The following is a 24,515-nucleotide window of genomic DNA, read 5'->3' as shown; positions in this document are numbered from 1 at the left end:
TTCCCTCTCTCTCTCTCTCTCTCCTTCCCTCTCTCTCTCCTTCCCTCTCTCTCTCTCCTTCCCTCTCTCTCTCTCTCTCTCCTTCCCTCTCTCTCTCTCTCCTTCCCTCTCTCTCTCTCTCTCTCCCTCCTTCCCTCTCTCTCTCTCTCTCTCTCCTTCCCTCTCTCTCTCTCTCTCTCTCTCTCTCTCTCCTTCCCTCTCTCTCTCTCTCTCTCTCTCTCTCCTTCCCTCTCTCTCTCTCTCTCCCCTCCCTCTCTCTCTCTCTCTCCTTCCCTCTCTCTCTCTCTCTCTCTCTCCTTCCCTCTCTCTCCTTCCCACACAGACAGACAGACAAACTCATTTATATATATAAAAATATTTCTACTTTTTTCATAACAACATGCCCTCAAAAAACCCTCAGCACCGCCGGGCACTCCAGCTAGTAATAAGATAATTAGAGAAGCAAAATACAGTAAGTAACCAGCAGTGCAATACTTTTACTTTCACTGTTCTCAAAACAATAACTTTTGAGTCTGATAAAATTTTACACGGGCAATGTCTCCACAGAGTTACTCTTTGGCCATAACCCATGGAAATAGGCAGTGGCAAACTAAAGACTTCAGGAACTGCTGCTCAGTTATGTTCCTGTTTTTTCTTTAACATCCAGCAGGCACACTTAAAGATATAACAGATTCTTCACAATTGTCAGACAATCAAGATCTTAACCATTTTAACACTACAGCAGATAAGATGTGAACAGTAGACTCCTGAAAAGTCAAACTAGAGATTTTAAATGTACCTACTTCCCCTAGTTTATGAACTCGCATGCATTAACATATCAAAAGGGATAGACCCAGACATTATGTAATCTTCCAACACAATTAGTTTACAAAAATGGGTAACAACATCAAATGAGGGAAACTAGCCACGTCATATGAAATAGATATTGCTAGATAATTCTCTGTATTGGTTTTGTCCTGCTCACCAAGACAAAATAACTTTCTTTCAAAGATATAGCTAAGCTGAAGCCGAACTTAAACTCACATTACTTTGTGTACCTAAAGTCATTAAAATATCCTGTTGGAGGCATGATGGAGCTCTGCTTCTGTCAGAATGTACATGAAACAACATATGTAGTAAAATTTAAAACCCATTTAGCACTGAAGTTTGAGTCTAGTTTTGCCTAGAAATGAAATAAAACTCAACATGACCATAGCATTTCAGCTCCTTTGTTTCAGCTAACATTTGAAGAAAACTCAGAGAAGAAGCAAGTTCAAGTGGAAAAACTGGAAGCCACTGTGAAGTCTCTGTCAGAAGAGCTGCTTAAGGTGTGTAGTTTGTGTGTGTGTGTGGGTACACCTGTAAGCATTAAGCTTTAGCACGTGAGAATCTTTTTTTCGAACCTTGCTTGTAGTCCTGATTTCTTACCTTGTTACAGTATATACCATATATAGCATATTGGAAAATGAGGATCCCTAAATGTGTATAAGAGTCAGGTAGGGGAGTGGCTGAGAATTACACATACTTAAGACTCTTACTTAAATATATATAAACTCAGATCTTTGAAGATTCTCTTATTCAGCCAGTTCTATATAGTGCTTCCCACCAATCCAAGTGTATTATATTATTGTGTGAAATAGATTTTACCTCATTCTTATAACTCACCTGACTGTCACCCCATGGGTTGAAGAGAGGTTCAGGAATTTTGCCACCCTCCCTTCCTATGGGCTTCTGACTTACATCTAGGTTGAGTGTAATTGAATTATGTAATTATGTAAAGGTGTGATATATTTAGTGCAGGGTCTTGAACTGGCCCTCTCTTGTGTTTTTTTGTAATACTGAATCAGGCAGTGGATATACTGTTAGATTTAGAATTCTCTGGTTATTTGAGGTTGCCTTCTGCTCCTATTTCTTTTCCCCTTTTTTCTCTGAAAATCTTAACTAATGTCCACTCAATTCCAGTGAGTGGTCATTAGTTAGGATTGAACTTTGTGATTGTTAAAACCATATCTATTAAATTAAAAGTCTTGTATCTAGCGTGCATTTATGTTTTTGCACGTCAAAGTATGGCATGCCAAAAGTGACACATTTGTTAGGCAAAAAAAACCTGCAGTTAGCTTAAATAACCACTACCCTGTTAAGTTAACCATGTTGATTGGGTCAAATATTGATTAAATGTGAAACTATCAAAAACTCATTCCATTCAATAGACAAATCAGCAACAAGCAAACATCACAAAACTACCCAATCAATTTACTCAATTATTTTTAAAATTCAGCAATCTGGAACATACAACTACAGTGCTACAAAACAATTCAATCAACTGCTTAAATCATTTCTTCACACTATTTTCCGTCATTGTTTTCCTCCTTCATTCAGGTAAGTACACACAGTTTTGAAAATAAAATCATTAACTTGCCTATAAAATTGGTCATCTAAATGTTAGAAATGCCTGCAAGAAGTTTCCTCTAAATAGACCTCCCTTGCTGTCTGTGGATTTGAGCTTGGTTCTTGGTTTTTCCAATTGTGCGTGTGTATGTGTGTGTGATGCTTTATAGGAAGTGCAGTTTTCACCTCTTCCTGTGGAATACAATAGAGTGTACTGTGACAGCTCCTATTACATGACAAACTGGTAGAAAATTTACAGATGACTGAGGTGTGAGCGGCAGGGGAAAGCAACAAATATAAAAATATTTAATATTCTTGCAGCGTTTCATACGGTTTGTCATTATTAAATAAAAATTTGGAGCTAAAAATGTCATTTGTGATGAGGGTTTTCTTTGTTGCTGACGGAGTAATGTTTGTGCTGAACCCAGAGGAGGATGTTTGAAGTATCTGCGAATGGACTTTGTGGTCAGTGTCAGTCAACCAGCACCTATGGCAAATGACCAACTTTTTTTTAAATTCGTTTATGGGATGTGGGCGTCGCTGGAAAGGCCAGCATTTACTCACTGAATATATTTAAGAAGGAGATAGATAGATTTCTAGACACAAAAGGCATCAAGGATTATGGGGAGAGAGCGGGAAAATGGTATTGAGATAGAGGATCAGCCATGATCATATTGAATGGCGGAGCAGGCTCGAAGGGCCGAATGTACTACTCCTGCTCCTATTTTTCTGTTTCTATTTATTGCCCATCCCTAATTGCCCTCGAGAAGGTGGTGGTGAGCCACCTTCTTGAACCGCTGCAGTCCGTGTGGTGAAGGTACTCCCACAGTGCTGTTAGGGAGGGAGTTCAAGGTGCTGGTCATTGGAGACTAGACAGTGGAAAAATATCTGGTGCTGTGTTATACCAATAGCAGCTTCAACAAGATCTCTAAATGTACAGGAAACTTTTTTTTATCCAGCACCGACGGGACCGACGTGGTGCCGGTTCATCAAAAATTCCGGATAACCGAAAGCTATAGTAAAAGATAGAGAGCGTTGAGAGCTCCGTATAAAGCAACAAACCCTGTTGCTTAGCAACAGGTTCAGAACAATGGCCACAAGTTCCAAGCGTCTCTGTAGCTTAGCAACAGCTGCAGCCACACCCTTGCACAGCAACAGATCGAGGAAGGCAAGTACAATCTGAAATAACAACAGAAAATGCTGGAAATACTCAGCAGGCCAGGCAGCATCCGTGGAGAGAGAAACAGAGTTAACGTTTCAGGTCTGGGACCCTTCATCAGAACTGGAAAAAGCTGGAGATGTAACAGATATTAAGCAGGTGCAGAGACAGGGGGGGGTGGTTTAGGAGGGGAATTTTTGATGAACCGGCACCACGTCGGTCCCGTCGGTGCCGGATAAAAAAAAGTTTCCTGTACATTTAGAGATCTTGTTGAAGCTGCTATTGGTATAACACAGCACCAGATATTTTTCTTTCTATTCCTTCCTCCCCTCCTAAACCCCCTCTCCCCTAGCCCCGTTAGAAAATGTAATTTATTTTTTCAAAAATTTAAAAGACTAAAACTTCAAATACATTTTTTTTTAAATCACATTTTTAAAATAACTATAAATTACATAAAATAACTTTTAACCAATAATTTAAATCGGGGATGCTCAAGAACCAGAATTGGAGGAGCACAGATATCTCGGAGGGTTGTAGGGCTGGAAGAGATTATAGAGATAGGGTGGGGTGAGGCTTTGGAGGGATTTGAAATCAAGGATGAGAATTTTAAAATCGAGGCATTGCTTAACTGACCATGGTAAACATTAGAAACTGCATCCAGGTCCAGGGCTTCCTGTGAGCAATATCATAGGAGATCTTTAAATATATAGCAGATTTTATTATGACAGTGAATTGGTAAATGTACCATTGCTGGTTCAACTTGCTTCAGTTATGTTTCATCCTATTTTTCTAATGCATTTGAAATAAAAACATAAAAAAGCACAGTAGAAAGAAAAGTAATTCAGCTTATGAAGTCCCTACTTTCCACAGAACATGTACAATCTACTTTACTATGAATACTATCCATACATTTAATCTTTCCCGGATATTTCACTTCTGGAATTTATCCCTGCTACTCAGAAGGCAAATAAAGTGAAGCTCCAAAATATCTGCAAAACTTTACACTATTTATAAATCCCTGACTTGTTGCCTTTCATGGTCTGATGTTTGTCATTCCAGCAGGTCAGGAACACCATGTTCGTCTGTACATTTAATTATTTATATCTGTACTTGGCCTTATGACTCCCAACCCTATTTCAAATCATTAACTTGTACAACTTTTTTCTTTTAATTGTTATTGGATGTAGCATTAACTTCTTTTGCTAGGAATATCCTCCACATATCCACTACTGGTTTGGGGGAGGAGGTGGGTGTGGGGAGTGAAAATAAAATCCTCCTAAACTTAATCCATGCCTGAGGCTCATTAATTTTGTACTTGTGTTGTCTAGTTCTGTTCTTCCAGTCAAAGTTATATAACTTGCTTCATTTATTTCAGGAACACTTGGTAAATTTTGTTGAGGTTTAAGGAGTAAATTGTTATGGGGCTGCTCTTACAGACCCACCAAAAGGTTTATTTTAATAATCACATTTGCTATATATCACATTTTTTTAGCATTGAATCAATGCACTGAATTTGTTTAACCACTTTTATTAAGTAGTTTGCAAAATTTGTTTCCTCGTGGAAAAGATTACTTGTAGATCAGATACTGCAAGTCTTAAGTGCACTTTCTCCACCCAAGTGTCAAGAGGACAGGCAAAATACCAGCCTCCAGAGAACCATAACTGAGCCAGGGGAACTCCGGAAGAACAGGCTTCCTTAATTGTCCATGCTGCCTGGTGTGCAGTGGTTCTTCAGTGATTCTGTACTTGCCTTGCAATTGAATGAGCTGGGGCAGACGGAAATGCTCTGTGAACATAGTGACTGGGGTGAAACTGGAGCTTGTTACGCCTGTTTTCCAGGAGAAAATGGATGCAAAGAGGTGCAAATTAGGAGGACAACCACCTGTACCCAAACAGTGTTGGAAACACGCCATATTTGTTCAGGTGCTGCAGAAATGTCCCTGACAGTCACCTAAAATAGACGTTAGGCCCCTTGAATATGTTAAGGAGCCTAACGCTTGTTCCATATGCAGGCCATTCGGCCCCTCGAGCCTGCTCCACCATTCAATTAGATCATGGTTGATCTGCACCTCAACTTAATTTACCCACATTTGGTGCATATCCCTTGATACCCTTACCTAACAAAATTCTATGTATCTCTGTCTTGAAAGCACCAATTACCTTAGCATCCACGGTTTGTTGATCCAAATCAGAAATTGATTTGTCCTGAATGCAGCAGGCATCGGTCCTGCTGTAGTAAGGACTACTTGATCTACATGTGGCCTGACTGGTGGCCCCTTAAAGGGACCGCTGGAGTCCACCACCAAAAAGGTAAGTTTTTTTTTAAACTTTTAAATGTGGAGCCAGGAGGAACAGGAGTTGTCCTCTCAGCGCCACATTAAAATAGCAGGCATCTACCGGCTACTGCTGGCCCTACTCCCAATTTTCCACCCCCGGACTCGCCTTAGGCCCATGTTAACCCCGCTCCCCAGTACTCTACTAATGAAGTCAGCAGATCAACTTGCCGTGGTCCTGTTGCTGACCTCATTAGGCAATATGCAGCATGCTCTGCACCTGAATCTTGCCCCAATTCTGCCGAAATCCAGTTTCTAGGCCATTACCTTGCAAATGCCTGAAACAAAGTATCCATATTTCTTTAAAAATCTACATGAGTTTAGAAACATTTATTTGTTTTATAACAGATTTGGTGAATTAAGTAATGTTCTGTAATAGTGAAATCTGCTATGATGATCTTCTGTTACTGTAAGTTTTACTTTTAATAAGTCTGATTTTCAGATTATAGATTGAATCATATGGTCTAATCGGGTGGTAATTATTCCTTTATCCAAAAAGCTAGGAGCACATGAGAGGACTTTTTGTTTCCAGTGAGCAAATTACAGTGTGTTCTGTTTTGACCCTGGACAATGCTACAATATCAGATATTGTGTGTATAAGATCACACTTCAGTTCATTGGCAACCAGGGCTTGCTTACTGGGACGGCCTTTAGTGCTGTGCACAAGAGTAATACACATCCCCTTCTATCTTCCCCCACCCCATCCCAAAAAAAATCTTTGTGCAACCTTTTTGGCTCCTTTAGCCCATGCATTTTCAGTATGAGAAGAGCACTGTTTTTTTCAGCTGTATGCACAGTCGTTTGCAGGTAATCCATTCAATAGTCTTGTACAAAAAGTAACTGTTAGCTAATCATCCCATGTGAATGGTCAAATTAATGGAGAGACCACTTTGTTTTTTCTCTTCAAGCACCTGGCTATATTATTGTACAGAATTGTGGCCACATTTGTGCTATACAATATTTGTTCCCATCCATTACCTCCAACATCTGCCCCATTTCCAATCTACCTTTCGATTTCATGATTCTTGAACTTGTCTGCCTCCAACTCTGTATCCATCTCTCTCAAAACTCCCTGTTTGAATCGCTCCAGTCTGGCTCTGCTCTACTCACATCACCAACACAGCCCTAGCTAAGTCAGAATGACAATATCTAGGGACTCTGACCATGGTATATTGTTATTCCTCCTATTATGTCCGTGTGTAATTGAGACACGGACTGCAGGAGTTGGTTATAACAGGTCTTTACTGAGTGGAGACAAACTGGAACTACTATGCAAAAGTTACTACACAGGCTTATATACAGGGGTGGTCACTACTGGTACTGCAGTATACAGGGGCTGCAGAATATAGTTCCTTCTGCAAAGTACATACACTACAATTCCTCCCCTTTTAGCTAAACAGTACATAACATTCGATTAATAATTAAATAACATATTTACAATTACAGTTGCTAGATACATTAGCTGAAGTTAAGCAATTATAGGTTCAGTCTTTGAGGAGGCTTCCTGATTCTGTCTGGATAACGCCTCTTTGGGGTATCAGGTTCTTCTGGCAAAGTTGATTCGGGATCAACGTCATTGTTTGGTTCGTCTGCTTCCAATATCACCGATTCTGAGGTAGATGCAATTGGTACTTCGGTTTCATCACCAGGTGTATCGGATCGTGGTGTGGAATTGACGTTTTCCAGTGACTCTAGAATCTGGTCAGCATGGCGTCTTACAATATTCTCTCCAACGTCCACGGTATACATTAGAGGTCCTTGCCGTGTACAGATCGTTCCTGGCTGCCATTTCTCTGTGCGGTAGTCCCGGGCCAAAACTGGTTGACCTATCTTAAAACTCCTGGTCAGCCTTTCATTCATATTCTGAAACTGCCTGTTCTCCACATCTCTTCTGATGTTTGGCTTAACCAAATCCAAGCGGCATCGTAGTCTTCGATTGAAGAACATCATGGCTGGAGTTTGGTTGGTAACCGCATGTGTCGCATTCCGGTCGGCAAACAAGAAGTTATCCACCTTGTGTTGTAGGGGTATGTCTTCATTACACATTGCCTTGATAGCCTTCTTGAATGTTTGAACGAACCTCTCAGCCAATCCATTGGTGGCTGGATGATATGGGGCGGATGTGTAATGCTTAACACCATTGTTCTTTAAGAACCTCTGGAACTCTTCAGACACAAACTGTGGTCCATTGTCAGAGCAAATCTGTTCAGGCAGCCCATTTCTGGCGAATATGGTTCGTAAGACTGTGATAGTTTTTTCTGTGGTGGTTGAGGACATTTTTATTACCTCTGGCCACTTTGAATGTGCATCGACCGCAATTAAAAACATCGAGTCCATAAATGGACCAGCAAAATCAATGTGCACCCTTTGCCATGGAGATGAGGGCCACTCCCATGGATGTAGAGGGGCTTGTGGTGGGGCGTTTTGGACCTTCTGGCATCCTGTACAGCTCTTGGTCATCTCTTCGATTTCTCTATCGATTCCCGGCCACCACACAAACGCTCTGGCTAAGTTCTTCATTTTTACCCCTCCCAGATGACCCTCATGAAGCTCATTGAGCACTCTATCCTTCAATTTGGGTGGAATTACTACTCTGGATCCACACATCAAGGTTCCTCGGCATACTGACAGCTGTTCTCTTCTCGGCGAGAATGCTGGCAACAGTGGTTCGCCATGTGCTGGCCATCCCTTCACCGTTAAATCATAGACCCAGGAGAGTGTCGGGTCATTTCGTGTTTCCTTTTCTATGTTTGCATTCGTCACAGGGAGACATTCGACTATGGTCGAGTGGAATATCTCCACTGGATCCACTGCAGGTGCTTCTTCCACCGTCGGCAACGGTAGGCGCGACAATCCATCAGCATTCCCATGCTGTTTAGTTCCTTTGTACTCGATGTCATATTGGTGTGCCCCTAGGAAAAGGGACCACCTCTGTAGCCGTTGTGCTGTCATTATCGGGATGCCCTTCTGAGGGTTGAAAATGGAGACAAGAGGTTGATGATCAGTTAGTAGAGTAAATTTCTGACTGTGCAGGTAGTGATTGAACTTCTTCACCCCCCCACACCAGGCTGAGGGCCTCTCGGTCAATCTGGGCGTAGTTACGCTCGGCTGAAGTTAACGAGCGTGACGCAAAAGCTATCGGCCTCTCTGAACCATCAAGGAATTTATGTGACAGTACCGCTCCAATGCCGTAGGCAGACGCATCACACGCCAGTCTTATCGGTAGTGATGGGTTGTAGTGAGCCAATACTTCTCTTGAAGTGATTAGGTCTTTACTCTTCTGAAAGGCCCGCTTACATTCATCGCTCCATTTCCATGCTACTCCAGTTTGTAGTAGGGCGTTCAGTGGGTGCAGAATTGTGGACAAATTCGGCAAAAACTTATGGTAGTAATTCACCAATCCGAGGAATGACCTCAGTTGCGACACATTTTCAGGCGCTGGAGCCTTAACTACCGCTTCAATTTTGTCAGGGGACTTATGTAACTCCTCTTCATCAATCACGTGGCCACAATACGATATCTGTTTCTTAAAAAACTTGCACTTGGGGCGATTGGCTAGTAGCCCATGTTCTCTTAGTCTAGTGAGCACCTGCTCTAGGTTGGCAAGGTATTCACTGTCATTTTCACCTGTCACTAGGATGTCGTCCAAGTAACACTGAGTCCCCGGAATCCCTTGCAGGACTTGTTCCATCGCTCTTTGCCATATAGCCGGAGCTGATGCTACTCCGAATACCAGTCGATTATACTGGTAAAGACCTTTGTGAGTGTTTATCGTGAGATATTTCCTAGAGGATTCTTCAACCTCCATCTGCAAATATGCTTGTGCTAGGTCAATTTTTGTAAAACGCTTCCCTCCAGATAGTGAGGCGAAAATATCTTCTATCCTCGGGAGAGGATATTGTACTGTGTGAAGGACTGGGTTCACCGTCACCTTGAAGTCCCCACAGATGCGAACCTTCCTTGGCTCCTCAGACTTATTGTTTAACATTTCCTTCATGACAAGAACGATGGGTGTCGCCCACTCGCTCCAGTCTACCTTAGATAACATGCCTGCATTCTCCAGATTCTCCAGCTCTGCCTCGACGGCTGGGTGAATTGCATACGGTACCGGTCTTGCTTTGAAAAACTTGGGAATTGCATTCTCTTCTATTTTTATCGAGGCGGTTACGCCTTTAAGAGTTCCCAGTTCTTGTTGAAATACCTCTTTGGCGTTAGCTAAGATTTTTGACAATCGTCCAGGTGTGACGTCGTCATCCTTTTTACCAGCCACCGTCAGTGCCTGAATGGAGTGCCAGTCTAAACTTATCTTTCTGATCCATTCACATCCCAATAACGGTGGTCCACCATCTTGCAGTCTGTACAGATACAATTTCTGTATTTCCTTGCCGTTGTATTCGACAGGCACCCTTATTTTCCCTCTGGGGTATACTTTTTGCCCCGTATACGTCTTCAAGACAATGGATGTCTCTTTCAAGGGTATGTGTGAGAATAGCCGCTCGTAGTCTCGTCGATTCATGACGGTCAGGGCTGATCCTGTATCCAATTCCATTTTGACTTGAGACCCTGCTATCGTGAGGGTGACCCAAATGGTTTGGTGATCCTCTTTTGCGATTACGTTGTGAAGTTTGAGACAGCTTAGTCTCTTGTTCCCGGATTCATTCGCTCATCTGGTCTTCGGAACTACTGTCTGTCATCTTTTGTACTTTCCTGTACTGTTCTTTAGTAGCCTTTTTGTTGTCGTTAGTCTTCTTCCCAGACCTGCAAACTCGTGCAGTGTGTCCCATCTTTCCGCATTGCCTGCATATTTTGTCCTTGGACCAGCAGTCCTTCTGGTCATAGGTTGTTCTGCCGCAGCGATAACATTTTTCAAATCCCCGTGTCATTTCGTGGGTGCCGTATTGCTGTGGCTTTTGCTGTATTTCCGCAGCTCCCCCTGCTGCTGCTTCGTACAATACTGCCACGCTGAAAGCCTTATCTAGCGTCAGCTCTTTCTCTGAGAGTAACCTCTTCTGGGTTCCTTCACTCAGGAGTCCACAGACAAATTTGTCCCGTAGGGTATCTGCCAGTCCTGCTCCGAACTGGCAGTGCTTTGATAGCTTGCGTAGTTCCGTAAGGTAATCAGCATTGCTCTCATCTTTATGCTGATTTTTCCTGTGGAATTTAAATCTTTCTGCTATCAGCAGCAGTGTAGGATTTAGGTGTTCCTGTAGGATATCAACAATTTCGTTAAAACTCTTCGCCATCGGTTTGGCTGGAGTAATCAGGTTCTGTAATAGGCCGTACGTTCTTGCGCCCATTAAGTTTAGTAGTACCGATGCCTTTTTCTCATCGGCTACTTCGTTTGCCTCGCAATATACTTCGACTCTTTCCACATACGTGGTCCAGTCTTCTATTGCATTATCGAAGGCAGTGATATTGCCAGTCTTCGGCATCTTGAAAATCTAAGATGGCGCCTCCCGCGCTTTGCCTTCTTCCCCGATTTAACAAAATGGCGCCCCCCGCGCTTTCTGTCTTCCCCGCTGCTGCTAGCGCTGTTGCTGCCGTTTTATGCCTTGATGGCGACGCCCTATGGTCTTCGCGCACTTCCCCCCGCGCTGCTGCTAACGCCGCTCTCCGCGGTTCCCGTGGCAAACTGCAGCTCCTCGCGGCTTTCTGCGCTTCTAATTTCTTTTATTTCCCCGTCGTCGGAGCAACCCTGCGGGACACTTTCCTCCCTCTTCTCGGGTCTGTATGCTGCCCGGCTTCGTAGCACCGGCCGCGCCCTGTGTGCTCCACCCTCTCTCTCTCTCTCTCCTCTTCCCGACAACGCTGCTCGGCCCCGTTGAAAAGCCACCCGATCGAGCTCTAGCCCGCCGCAGCCCAGGAAGGATCAGTGTACTACCTGCCATCAGCCTGATTAGCTGGAACACCATCGACAGGATAACCAAGCCCCGCTCTCGACAGCCTCTCCTGCAAATCTTCAACTCCGATGAATCAGAGGCGGTTTCCCACGGTCGACGCCCGTTTCTTCTGTTTGTTTTATTTATTTATTTTTTTCTTTCTTCCTTCTGGCCTCGACCTCTGACAACTTCGCTTCAGGGATGGATCCCCATGAGGCGGTGCAGACTGTAGGTAAGTTCGGATCTGCTCGTCGCCAGTATTAGGTCCGTGTGTAATTGAGACACGGACTGCAGGAGTTGGTTATAACAGGTCTTTACTGAGTGGAGACAAACTGAAACTACTATGCAAAAGTTACTACACAGGCTTATATACAGGGGTGGTCACTACTGGTACTGCAGTATACAGGGGCTGCAGAATATAGTTCCTTCTGCAAAGTACATACACACCTCCTAGTCCTCTTCCACCTTTCTGGAGCATTTGATAAAATAGCCATGCCATTCTCATTAATTGCCTCTCATTGTCCAGCTTTGTGGAACTGCCCTTCCATAGTTCTGCTCCTGCCTATATAAACACAACCAGTGCATCTTTAACGATGGCTTCCACTCCCCTCAAGGATCTATCCTCAACCCCTTCTTCTTGCTCATCTATACGCTGCCCTCAGTGACATCTGTAGACATGGGGCCAGTTTCCATATGTATGCTGACGACGCTAACTCTCTCTTTCCATCAACTCCTTTGATTGCTCAATCACCTAATGTGCTGTCAGGCCATCTATCTGCAGTATTGCCAACTCTCGCAAATCCATCGCGAGACACGCGACCTTGGAGTGAAATAAAGCATCACTCGAGATGGAACACCTAAATCTCGGGAGGGTTTTGGGAAAGAAATACGCTGATTTGCACATGCGCACAAAAAAGACGGCGATTTGGAACACTTTGAATCATGAAAAGAGCCATCTTGATTTCTCTTAGGTTAAAAATTAAGAATTTGATACTTTAAAAAAAAATTAAGACAGCAATGACACCTTCTGGCAAACTAAACTGTAAAAATAAATAAAAATAAAATTTCATTGCCAGAAGATTTATAAATAACCCCGCAGGATGCTTTAATCAACTCCCACAAAACCTCTAATCGTGAGTTTGATGCCAAACTAACAGGCCGGAGCTTTAGCTTGCTGAATGGCTACTTGCTTACCTGCTGGTGGGGCTGTCAAATAACTGCACGCTCTTTCACTGGGAGCGGCCCATCTGAGGTGACCAATTCTTGTTGGTAATAATGAGCGAGTAATTAAAAGTTACCTAGGAAGAGCGTGTGGGAAATCGCTTGTTGCAGAAAATTGGAACGTAGAACTGGAAAAGGTATTGTTGTCAGAACTTTATATACATAGTGATCATATTCCCGGGCTCGAGCCCAGGGCACACAACACCTGCACATAAACATTAGTGTTTAAATTTTTTAAAAATGTTAAAACCTTGTTCATTTGGGATGTACCTAATAGCAAGCAGCAGGGCTTTATTGGGTCCCCTTGTCATTCAGTGTACCGAGGCGGTGCTACAATTTAGCGGGGCTTGATATTTTTATTTAGTTTTCATTATTAAATGAGATCCTTTCCCCTCCCCCCCCCCGCCAGTCATTTACTAACAGTTTGTAAAAAAATCTGTCCTGACTTAAAAAAAAAATGTTTACATATCAGTGCAAAGATGTGCAGATACACTGGTGTAAGATACAATTATAGAAAAATAAGCCATCCACTGGGATGCATGCAGAAAGGTTCCAATTTATAAAACTTAGGATCTGCTCTCCTGTTAAACGCTCTATGAAACTACTTGTCACAGATGTGAATTAACTTGACAAATCAATTCAATTCAATTCAATTTTATTTGTCATATATGCAGCAAACGTGTGTACTGCACAATGAAATGTTGATTTTTACGAGTCCTCCAACATTGGAATAAATATGGCATAGCAAGGATAAAAATACTAATAGAAATACAGTAATAATAAATAAAAACAACAATAATAAATAATAATAAATTATTCGTTCATGAGTCTTATGGCCTGGGGGTAGAAGCTGTTTCGAAACCTGCTGGTACGAGACCGTATGCTTCGGTATCTCTTACGGACGGGAGCAGGGCGAAGAGGTTGTGGCTGGGGTGGCTCGCGTCTTTGATGACTCTCAGGGCCTTCCCCCGGCACCTCTCGGGGTAGATATCCTGCACAGCAGGTAGTTTAATTCCTATAGTATGTTGTGCAGCTTTCACCACCATCTGTAGAGCCTTACAATTAAAGATTTTTCCTCATTAAACTGGTGCTTGAGACTCTACGGGAATCAAGGGATATGAGGATCGGGAGGGAAAGTGGAGTTGATGTCGAAGATCAGCCATGACCTTATTGAATGGCAGAGCAGGCTCCAGGGCCGACTCCTGCTCCAATTCTTACGTTCTTATGTCAGTAATTGTTTAGTGATGACTGAATGTGCTTCCTGTCCGGGAGCAAAGGTCGCGGATTTAGCTTCTTGTCGGGGAGCAAAGATCAGCGAGGGGTCGGGATAGGAAAAAAATAGTAATTCATGATTTCTATACCAAATCTCATGATTTTTAAGAGTTTGCTGATTTATGAGGTGGTGGGGTTGGCAGTACTATATCTGACATTGTCATGGATGAGTCACAATTTCCTCCAACTGAGCATTGGGAAAACCAAAGCCATTGTTTTCAGCGCACGGCATAAATTTGCCCTTTTTGTCCCTTCATCCTCCTTCATGGCTACTTGCTCAGGCTGAACCAAACCCTGTAAAAACTTGGTGTCTTGTTCAACTCAGAGTTCAGCTCCAAATCCAATAACTATCCATCACCAAGATTGCTAATTTCCACCTCTACAATATTGCCCACCTCAGGCCCTCCACTGCTGAAATCTTCGTCCCAACCTGTGGGCGTACTTCTTTCCTTCCACTTTGAAGAGCTGGAAATACAGAACATGGATCCTACAAAATTCCAGTGGCCATTGGGCCCCAAACAGAGCTGTAATCTGTTTGATGTGTTTAGAGTTGATTTACCTATTTGTACTATCATACCACTTTGTTTTGTTCATTTTGAGCCAAATTGTAATTTTTAAAAAAGTATTATAATTGTCTTTGCCTTGCTAAATGCTGAACTCTGACCATTATATACCTTCTACCGTCTTTCAACAGGCTAATGAAATTATTAAAAAGTTACAAGGGGATATTAAAGCACTAATGGGGAAGCTGAAACTTAAAAATACTGTCACAATACAACAAGAAAAACTGTTATCAGAGAAAGAAAAACAATCGCAGAAAGAGCAGAGGGAGCTAGAGGAAGCTCGGCAAACATTGCAACTCAAAGGAGAAGAGGTAAGGCTCCAAATGCAACTTGAATTTTGTGTCTGTGTATTGCTAAACTATAGGGATTTAAGCATACTGGAAATGTGCTTTTATTTGAAAAGCTACATTTAAAATTCAGAAGGCAACTGATTTGCTAAAGTTGTAGCGTTTGCCTTCCGACCAGGTGTCAATGCACTAGTCACAAGAAAATCTTACTTGAGCCCACCTGACTCTGGAAAGTAAATTAACAGTAGCAGATCTCCCAAGGCATTGTTTAAGATGAGTGGAGGTAACACTGTTGCAAGGGGGAGGGGGTGTTGGACTGGGGTGTGGGGAAGAAAATAAGTTTGTAAGAAATAGTCATGTAAATGATTTTGATTAATTCCTGGAAAATAAATATTATCATCAACTTCAGGTGGGTAAATAAGTTCAGTTTCCTTACATACCACACTTGCATTAAATAAATAAATCTCTGCATGTAGTATGGGAGCTGCTTTTTAACTTTGCTGTCTATATATAGCAAAAGCCAAGAAATAGATAAGTTAAGTAACTTCTGGGGGAACCCTTTTAAGAAATCTCCCCAGTCCAGAGTGTATCTGTCCACCCTGAGCATCTACCTTCCCCTCCCCTCAGTCTCTCCTGCTGCCACTTGCCCTCCTCTGCAGTGAACATCTCTATTGTTGTGCATTTATTAGCACCATGGAACCCCCTCCTCAGTACTTCCACATCCAGCAACCCTGTTTCCAATGCTTACATGCCCTGCCACAGCCATCCCAGTCCTACCACATGCAGCTTCCCACTGCTGTCACACCCTGCATAACCCACTCAGTTCTACCATCTCCAAAAAAGCACCATAGCCCCACATCCATCTCCGCTCGTACCAAACCCCGGTATCCCCTTCCCATTGCTTTCAAACACCATGATCCCTACTCTCGTACCTCAGGACCACCTTCCCAGTGCTTTCAACCCACATGGCTCCCCCAACTCTCCACTACTGTTAAACATAGTTATTACAATCCACCTCCTTCCTATTTACCTGCAATTTAGAACATTTTTCCTACAATTATGAAGGGTTTAGATAGAGTAAATAAAGAGTGCCTGTTTCCAATGGCTGAAGGGTCGATAACCAGAGAGCACAGAGTTAAGGTGATTGGCAAAAGAGCCGGAGGCGACATGAGGAAAAATCTTTTTCATGCAACGAGTGGTTAGGATTTGGAATGCACTGCCTGTTAGGGTAGTGGAAACAGATTCAATAGTAACTTTCAAAAGGGAATTGGCTAAATACTTGAAGGAGAAAAAAATTACAGGGATATGGAGAAAGAGAGGGGGAGTGGGACTAACTGAATTGCTCTTCGAAAGAGCCGGCACATCTCGATGGGCCGAATGGCCTCCTTCTGTGCTGTACTATTCTCTGATTCTATCTTCCTCTGTATCTTGTGCTTTAAAATAAAAAGTAGGGCATAAAGTGAACTACAACAACTTGCATTTGTATAGTGCATTTCTCTAGCACTAGCTCTCTTTCCACCAGCCTTCCCTCTGTGACCTCTAGCTACCACTGAACCATCCCAACTGCCAACTGGAGCCCCAGTTCCCATCCCTCCGCTAATAGTCATGACCAATCCTGGCCTTAAGTTAGTTAATTACTTTGAGCACTGTTTAAAAGTTTTTTGTTCTGGTTTAAAAAGCACTTAAATCTGGTACTGGTCATTTCCAAGAACACTGCTTTTCTTACTATAGAGGTAGAATTCCCTGAAGGGCTTCCCGGCGCTAACTCCACACTAGTTCCAGACTCTAGAATCCCAATCTTACTACTCTGACACCCCACCACCACTTCAGCACTCCCATGCCCCATGACCTCCCTACCAAACCCTGCCTCACCCTGACTATCACATCCTGGTGTTCTCACACCCTAGGACTTCCCACTTCTCCGCCTCTTACCCAACCCTGATACCCAATGCCAGTGCTCCCAAAACCAGAAACATGGGAACAGGAGCAAGCCGTTCAACCTCTTGAGCCTGTTCCACCTTTCCATCAGATCATGGCTGATCTGTACCTCAGCTCCATTTACCCGCCTTTGATCCATATCCCTTGATACCCTTAACGAACAAAAATCTATCGATCTCAGTCTTGAAAATTTCAACTGGTGAAAGAGTGTTCCAGATTTCCACTTCCCTTTTTATGAAAAAGTGCCTCCTGATTTCACTCTAAATGGCCTAGCTCTAATTTTAAAATTGTGCCACCTTGTTCAGAATTCCTGCACCAAAGGAAATAGTTTCCCTGCATCTTCCCCATCAAATTGCTTTATAATTTTAAACACCTCAATTAGATGAAACCCTCAATCTTCTAAACTCAAGGGAATACAAGCCAAGTTTATGCAACCTGTCCTCATAATTTAACCCTTTCGGCCCCAGTATAATTCAGGTGCATCTATGCTGTACCTTGTCCAAGGCCAATACATTCTTCCTGAGGTGCGGTGTCCAAACCAAATGCAGTACTCCAGATTGGGCCTGATCAAGGCTCAGTACAACTAAAGCATAACTTCCTTCCCTTTGTATTCCAGCCCCCTTGAGATAAAGGCCAACATCCCATTAGCCTTTTTGATTGCTTTGCGTATCTGTGCACTAGGTTTTAGTGATTTGTGTACACTGACATCCAAGTTCCTTTGCTCCTCTAAGTCCAGCACCATTTTAACCCCCAGATTGCCAGACTGGCTAGAGAAATTTTCGTCTTCCTTAGCTCACTAGTTTTACCAGTTTTCAGCTCGTGCAGTGATTTTGAAACAATATAAATAGCCTATTCCACTTGGAACGCAGCATAAATAAATACAATATATACTTTTTGCAGGATAATTTGTAAATAACCAGAAAATTATAAGTTGTGATTCTATCTAGTTGATTACTTTTGGAATAGGATCTCAGTCTTCACGCTGTTTTTGTTGAGTGATTATATTTTCATGGAATGGATACGTGTCTGAAAGTTGGAGCAATGTAGCATTTCGAAGTGCTTCACAAAGGTGTTGCATAGATTAATCGTTGAATATTGCACTTTTGCTTACCAGGCTCGGTTTCAGTCTTTTCTTCTTGCTGTAGGTATCAAAATTGCAAGAGCAATGCGAAGGAACAATGGAGAAATTGGAGGAAAGCAAACAGCTCCTCAAAACAAATGAAAATGGTAAGTATGCGGCAAAAGTATTCCCTCGTACTGCAATTTGGCAGTGATATTAAATCAATTGGATTGCTGATTCTGGGTAACATCAGTTCCAAAGGTAAATGCTTTCCATCCTCATGGTAACCATTATACTTAATTTACTTGACCAAGTACCTTAATTTAGTCTCAGTAACTGTAACTGCAGTGTCTGCATGGAAGTATCCCATTTCGAGAGTACACAATTGATTATTTGTTTTTGTTTCTGTATATAAGAATCAAATTGGTGCTGTTTTAGAGCCTTACTTAATTGGTGAATCCATCCTTTGCATTACATGATGTTTTGGCAAAGGAATGTGACCTTTAGGTGGGGTCCCTTTATGCTGACACAGATCCAGAGTGCAGAAATTGCACCATCCACATTTTCAGCTAAGCCTGAACTTCAGTCGATGTTTGTTGTTGACCCTTGACCTGAACTTATTACTGGGGTTTTAGATACTATGCTATTTTAACGCATGTAACAGACTGAGGCCCTCATAGTGGATGCTGAACTGTTTCCAGATCTCAGAATGTTTTGTTGTGAACTTTAGGACCTTGGAGCAGTACAAGCTTGAGCTAATCAGTTAGTCAACATTTGTTCTACCCATGGATCTCTTGTTTTGCGGCTCATTCATCGCTCATGTCCGCTCATGAGCGGAAGTAACTAATAATTGACCAGTCAGAAGTGAAATGGCTCAGTGAGTGGGACAAAAGCTCCTGATCACTGCTACCTGTGCTTGCTTGCTAATTTACCCAGTAAAACTAGCGATAGTATAACTGGGTAGTCTTACTTTGCCCATTCCAACCCTTTGAACTCAGTTACAGCATTCTTTAAATCTGTCACAAACAAAAGTTAAGGCAAAATAATTTTTCAAGTTTAAAATGAAATTCAGATTTCTCTTTTTAACACTGTATGGTAATAAGTTCAAAGCATGAAAGAAACACAGTTGTTGAAATAATACCCTTAATAGTTATGGCCCAGACCTTGGTAAGAATGTTAAGTGGACTTTGGCTGAATATAATTGGAGGACCCCTAGATTAGACTATAGATATATGGATTCGCCAGGACTGTATTAATGGTAGTTTGTTACAAAACTATAACGTACATGGGATTCATATGATACATTAAACTGGAAGACTCAGTTACTGGATTATAAAACTCCTGTGTATGCTTTATAAAAAATAATAAAAGACAGAAAATACTGTGAATATACAACAGGTTCGTTAGCCTCTGAAAATAAAAAAATATATAGGTTAGCATTTTGGGTGGAGATAATTCATTAGCAATGATTAAAGGGGGTGAGCAAGAGCTGAACTCAAGATTACAAATATACAAACAAATAGTATAGCCTGAGTTGGAAAGTGCTGGATGAGATACAAAGTTCATCTCAGACTGTGGAAATGTATTAGAAAGACAAAAGATACACAAAAAAGCAGAAAGGAAAGGACCACAGTGGAATATGATTGAGAGCATTGCAGAGGCAGCTAAAGTGTAAAATTGCTAAAGCCAACATTCAGATCATAGGATTCCTGGGTACCAGGAAGGAAGATGAGATACTGTTCCTGGAACTTGGTTGGAGCTGTGTAGGTAGTGAAAGACGTAAGTGAGTAAGAGCAAACTAGCAAGCCATAGGGATTGTGTTTCTAAACAGAATGGAGATATTTGATAAAGTAGAGGAGACCACACTGTGAGCAGCAAATTGAGCACACTAGGTTGGATGAAGTGCATGTAAATTACTATCTTAAATGGAAAGAGTATTTGAACGCCAAGACAATGGTGTAGGAAGAAGTGAATGGACAGGGTTTGCAAAGGAAAGTGCCTGGGAAGAGCAACTGATTGTATGGGTAATGGAAAAGTGAACAAGGATATCTTGGCCCCTAAAATCCCAGGGAGTGAGAGGTTAAGGTGTGCTTGGTGCTTGGATCACATTGTAGTTAGTGGAAATGGCATAAGATGATTGGATGATACAAAGGCTAGTAGGATTCACGGGAGGTGGGAGAAGGAGTGAGAGCAAAACCTCAGTGGAGGAAAAAAGCAAGACATTTCAGAATCAAAGTAGTTGTAGGGGTATGTGGATTTGTAATAGATATTTGTAGAAAGCCCATTGTAAGCCCTGGAGAGAGAAAGAAGTCCAGGAAAGTCGGGGGAAAGAGTCAGAAATGGATCATGTAAAGATGAGATGTGTGGAAATAAGAAATTAACTTCCACAAATCAGAGCCAGAACAGGAAGCTGCACCAACAGCCATTAATGTAAAAGAGGAAGAGATCAAGAAAATGGCCTGAGTACAAGAGGGGTGAAATTCCTTCTGCTAATTTTAGTTAAAAAGGCACAGTACAAAGCGGGAAATCTCCAATTGGTAGTGTGGTGTATGTAACCTGTTCCACCTTAAGAGAACTTAAGCCTGTTCCACCTTAAGAGATGTACTACTTTCTCTGGCTGCTGTATACGTAATACCGGTGGTGACCACCGGTATATAAGTACTGTGTAGTGATATTGTATTTAGTATAGTCCTGACCTCCAACTAGTAAAGACCTGTTGAACTTTATTCTTGTAGTCTGTGTCAGTAATTAATCTTAATACAACTGGAACACACAGACTTAACAGTGGCGACGAGTCCGATTCTTACCCTGCAGCAGTTTATATCCACGGCGGCTTCGTCCACAGAACGGGCGTCGAAGAGAGGCATCCACCCTCATCACCCTGCTGGAAGACACGTCGCGCGGCAGGCATCGAGAACCCGGAGTGCAGAAGACATCCTGAACTCGAAGCCTCCATCAGCGGCAGTCAGCTATCTTCTTTCTACCTCGGTAGTGGGTAAGCCGGTCAGTGACGCGAGCAGAAAGTCGGCCGCGTTGGCTGTACAGACGGGGGGAGGAAGACGGAGGAATAAGGGCGGTGAGATAGATCGCGACCGGAGATAAGGGCCGGGCCACATTCGGGCCGAAAGGCACAGCGCGGGGACATCGATCGCGGCTGGTGATAAGGGCCGGGCCGCTTTCGGGCCAAAAAGGCGCAGCGTCTGGGGCGACTGAAGGCGCGAGAGCCGCGGTGAAGGCGAACGCAGCCAGTGCTAATAACCGGGCTGCAAGAAGGGCTGCGAGGCGCGACATCGGGGAAGCGCGAATGCCCGAGGGAGCCGCGGTGAAGCGGAGACAGCGTCGGGGGAGTTACTAACCGCTGGGAAAGGGGAGCAGCAGCGGCACGCCAAACGCCATTGCAGCCAGTGGGTGAAGACTGCCAAGCGCGGGAAAACCGCCATTTTGTAGGCGGAGGACGAAGACAAGAGCGGGAAGCCGCCATCTTGGGATAAAATAAATTGCAACGATGCCTAAACATGGGAACATTGATACCTTTGATAGCGACATCGAGGATTGGGCCATGTATGTAGAACGCATACAAAATTATTGTAAAGCAAATAAAATCCCAGATGCAGAGAGAGCACTAACTTTATTGAACTTAATGGGTGCAAAGACATACGGGCAATTGAAACACCTTTTATCACCAGATGAACCGGCGGATAAGACGTTCGAGGAGATTGTTACTGTCCTGAAAGATCATCTGAACCCCACGCCGCTGATGCTAGCGGAACGATTTAAATTTTACAGCAGAAGGCAGCTGAAGGATGAAAGCAATGCTGGATATTTAATGGAATTGCGTAAGCTGGCAAGGTACTGTCAGTTTGGAACGGGACTGACAGAGGCGCTAAGAGATAGATTTGTGTGTGGATTATTAAAAGAAGATACACAAAAGCGACTGCTCGAGGAGAATGAGCTGACGCTTGAGAAAGCGGTCACTATGGCAGCGGCACACGAAGCCGCAGCGAGAGGCACGGCAGTAATGCAGCTACGGTCACCGGAACTCAGTACAAATAAATTGGGTTTGAGTACTGTAAAATGTTATCGTTGTGGAAAGACAACACACGATCAGAACCAGTGTTGGTTTAAAAACCAAGAATGCAGAACGTGTGGCAGGCTTGGCCACATAGCTAAAGTATGCCGGTCAGGAAAGAAGACCAGCAACAAAAAGTCACCGCAAGGAAAATACATAAAGGTGCACAAGGTGACAAAGACCAGTTCGAACGAACAGAAGTCAGATTCAGACGCTAGCAGTAATGAACTGGGTAGCTTAAGAGTACACAACGTTGGTAAGGATGCAGATCTCCAGACAATTTGGGTCACTCTTCAGATAGCAGGAGTCCAAGTAAAGATGGAATTGGACACTGGATCGGCATTGACGGTCATGAATAAGAAAGATTACAAAAGGTTATTCCAACATATTCCCCTACGGGATACGGAGATTATATCGAAAACATACACGGGGCAAAGAGTGTACCCCATCGGAAAGATAGAGGTAAAAGTGGTCCGCAAGGGCGAAGAAAGCCAAGTAATGGACTTATATGTGCTACCTGAAGGAGGTCCACCACTACTGGGACGGGAGTGGATTAGGAAAATGAATATGGACTGGCACTCCTTAAAAGCACTAACGGTAGATTCCGGGGAAACAGATGTCAAACCTAAACGATTGTCCAAAATATTGGATGATGCTAAAGAGGTGTTCCAGCAAGGACTGGGAACACTGAAAGGAATTACGGCAAACATCAAGATTGATGAACATGCACAACCAAAATTTTTCAAAGCCAGACCGGTACCCTATGCAATACGACCTACTGTAGAAGCGGAACTGGAAGCGCTAGAACGTTCAGGTGTATTGTCTAAGGTAGATTGGAGTGAGTGGGCTACGCCCATTGTTCCCGTTATGAAACGTCCTTCGAGCAACAAGCCAGGAGAACCAGGGAAGGTTCGCATCTGTGGAGATTTCAAGATCACTGTTAATCCGGTGCTTCACACGGTGCAGTATCTGCTTCTGCGGATTGAGGATATTTTTGCTTCGTTGTCTGGCGGGAAACACTTCACCAAGATAGACCTGGCGCAGGCGTACTTGCAGATGGAGGTTGAAGAAGAGTCACGCCAGTACCTCACGATCAACACGCATAGAGGTTTGTACCGGTATAATAGGCTGGTTTTTGGAGTGGCATCGGCTCCGGCAATTTGGCAGAGGGCCATGGAGCAGGTATTACAGGGAATTCCAGGCACACAATGTTACCTGGACGATATTCTAATTACAGGTGATGGTGATGAAGAACACCTCACAAACTTGGAACTGGTGCTCAACAGACTGAAAGAGTATGGACTTAGAGTTAATCGGCAGAAATGTGAGTTCTTTCAGAAGCGGCTCTCGTACTGTGGTCATGTCATTGACCGGGAGGGGCTTCATAAGTCTCCTGACAAGATAGAGGCAGTTGTAAAGGCTCCCGCTCCGGATAATGTCTCTCAGTTGAGGTCGTTTCTGGGATTGATTAACTATTACCATAAGTTTCTACCGAATCTATCCACGGTACTGCACCCGCTGAACGCTCTTTTACAGAAGGGGGTACCATGGGAATGGAGCAAAAACTGTAAGAAGGCATTTCGCAAAAGCAAAGAATTGATCACCTCAGAGGAAGTGTTGGCTCACTTCAACCCGACACTGCCTATTCGGTTGGCTTGTGATGCTTCTCCATATGGTATTGGGGCAGTACTCTCACACAAGTTGCCAAATGGCACGGAAAGGCCAGTCGCGTTTGCATCCAGATCATTGACCTCCGCTGAGCGCAACTATGTGCAGATCGATAGGGAGGCTCTCAGCCTTGTATGGGGAGTGAAGAAGTTTAATCATTACCTGCAGGGCCAAAAATTCACACTTCTGACAGACCATCAGCCGTTGGTATCCATTTTTAACCCTAAGAAGGGTGTTTCGGTGACGACAGCACAGCGACTCCAGAGATGGTCCCTTTTCCTAGGGGCACATCAATATCAAATAGAATTCAAAGGTACAAAGCAGCATGGCAATGCTGATGGGCTGTCGCGCCTGCCACTACCTGAAGCAGAAGAGACGACGAAAGTTGACCCTGTTGAGTTATTTCATTCGACCATCATCGAGTGTTTACCAGTCACCAATGCAAGTATTGAAAGAGAAACCAGGAACGACCCGACACTGTCCCGAGTTTACGAGGTGACAGTGAAGGGATGGCCAACACATGGTGATCCTCTGTTACCGGCATTCTCGGCAAGGCGAGACCAGCTGTCCGTCTGCCATGGTACTTTGATGTACGGGACAAGAGTGATTATTCCTCCCAAGTTACGGGAAAGAGTTCTAAAGGAACTGCATGAAGGTCATCTGGGGGGAGTTAAGATGAAAAGTCTTGCTAGGGCTTAT

At 43.3% G+C, this 24,515-nt stretch overlaps 1 protein-coding gene across 2 annotated transcripts in view; it reads left to right on the top strand.

Moving 5' to 3' along the window:
* The window catches only part of LOC147121913 (spindle assembly abnormal protein 6 homolog), an 84,673-nt gene that overhangs the window by 50,764 nt on the left and 9,394 nt on the right, over window positions 1-24,515 (top strand). For both annotated transcript variants that reach the window (XM_085982478.1, XM_085982479.1), the window contains 3 exons: window positions 1,218-1,307; window positions 14,926-15,105; window positions 18,165-18,246. In XM_085982478.1, coding sequence (XP_085838604.1) covers window positions 1,218-1,307; window positions 14,926-15,105; window positions 18,165-18,246 — 352 coding nt within the window. The remainder of the gene's footprint in view (window positions 1-1,217; window positions 1,308-14,925; window positions 15,106-18,164; window positions 18,247-24,515) is intronic.

This window comes from Somniosus microcephalus, chromosome 3 (assembly GCF_052327205.1).
Source record: "Somniosus microcephalus isolate GS21.2 chromosome 3, FLI_Smic_1.0, whole genome shotgun sequence".
In the NCBI taxonomy this organism is placed as follows: domain Eukaryota; kingdom Metazoa; phylum Chordata; class Chondrichthyes; order Squaliformes; family Somniosidae; genus Somniosus; species Somniosus microcephalus.
Note: the sequence above shows the minus strand (reverse complement) of the source record. Positions and strands in the feature narration are given on the sequence as shown.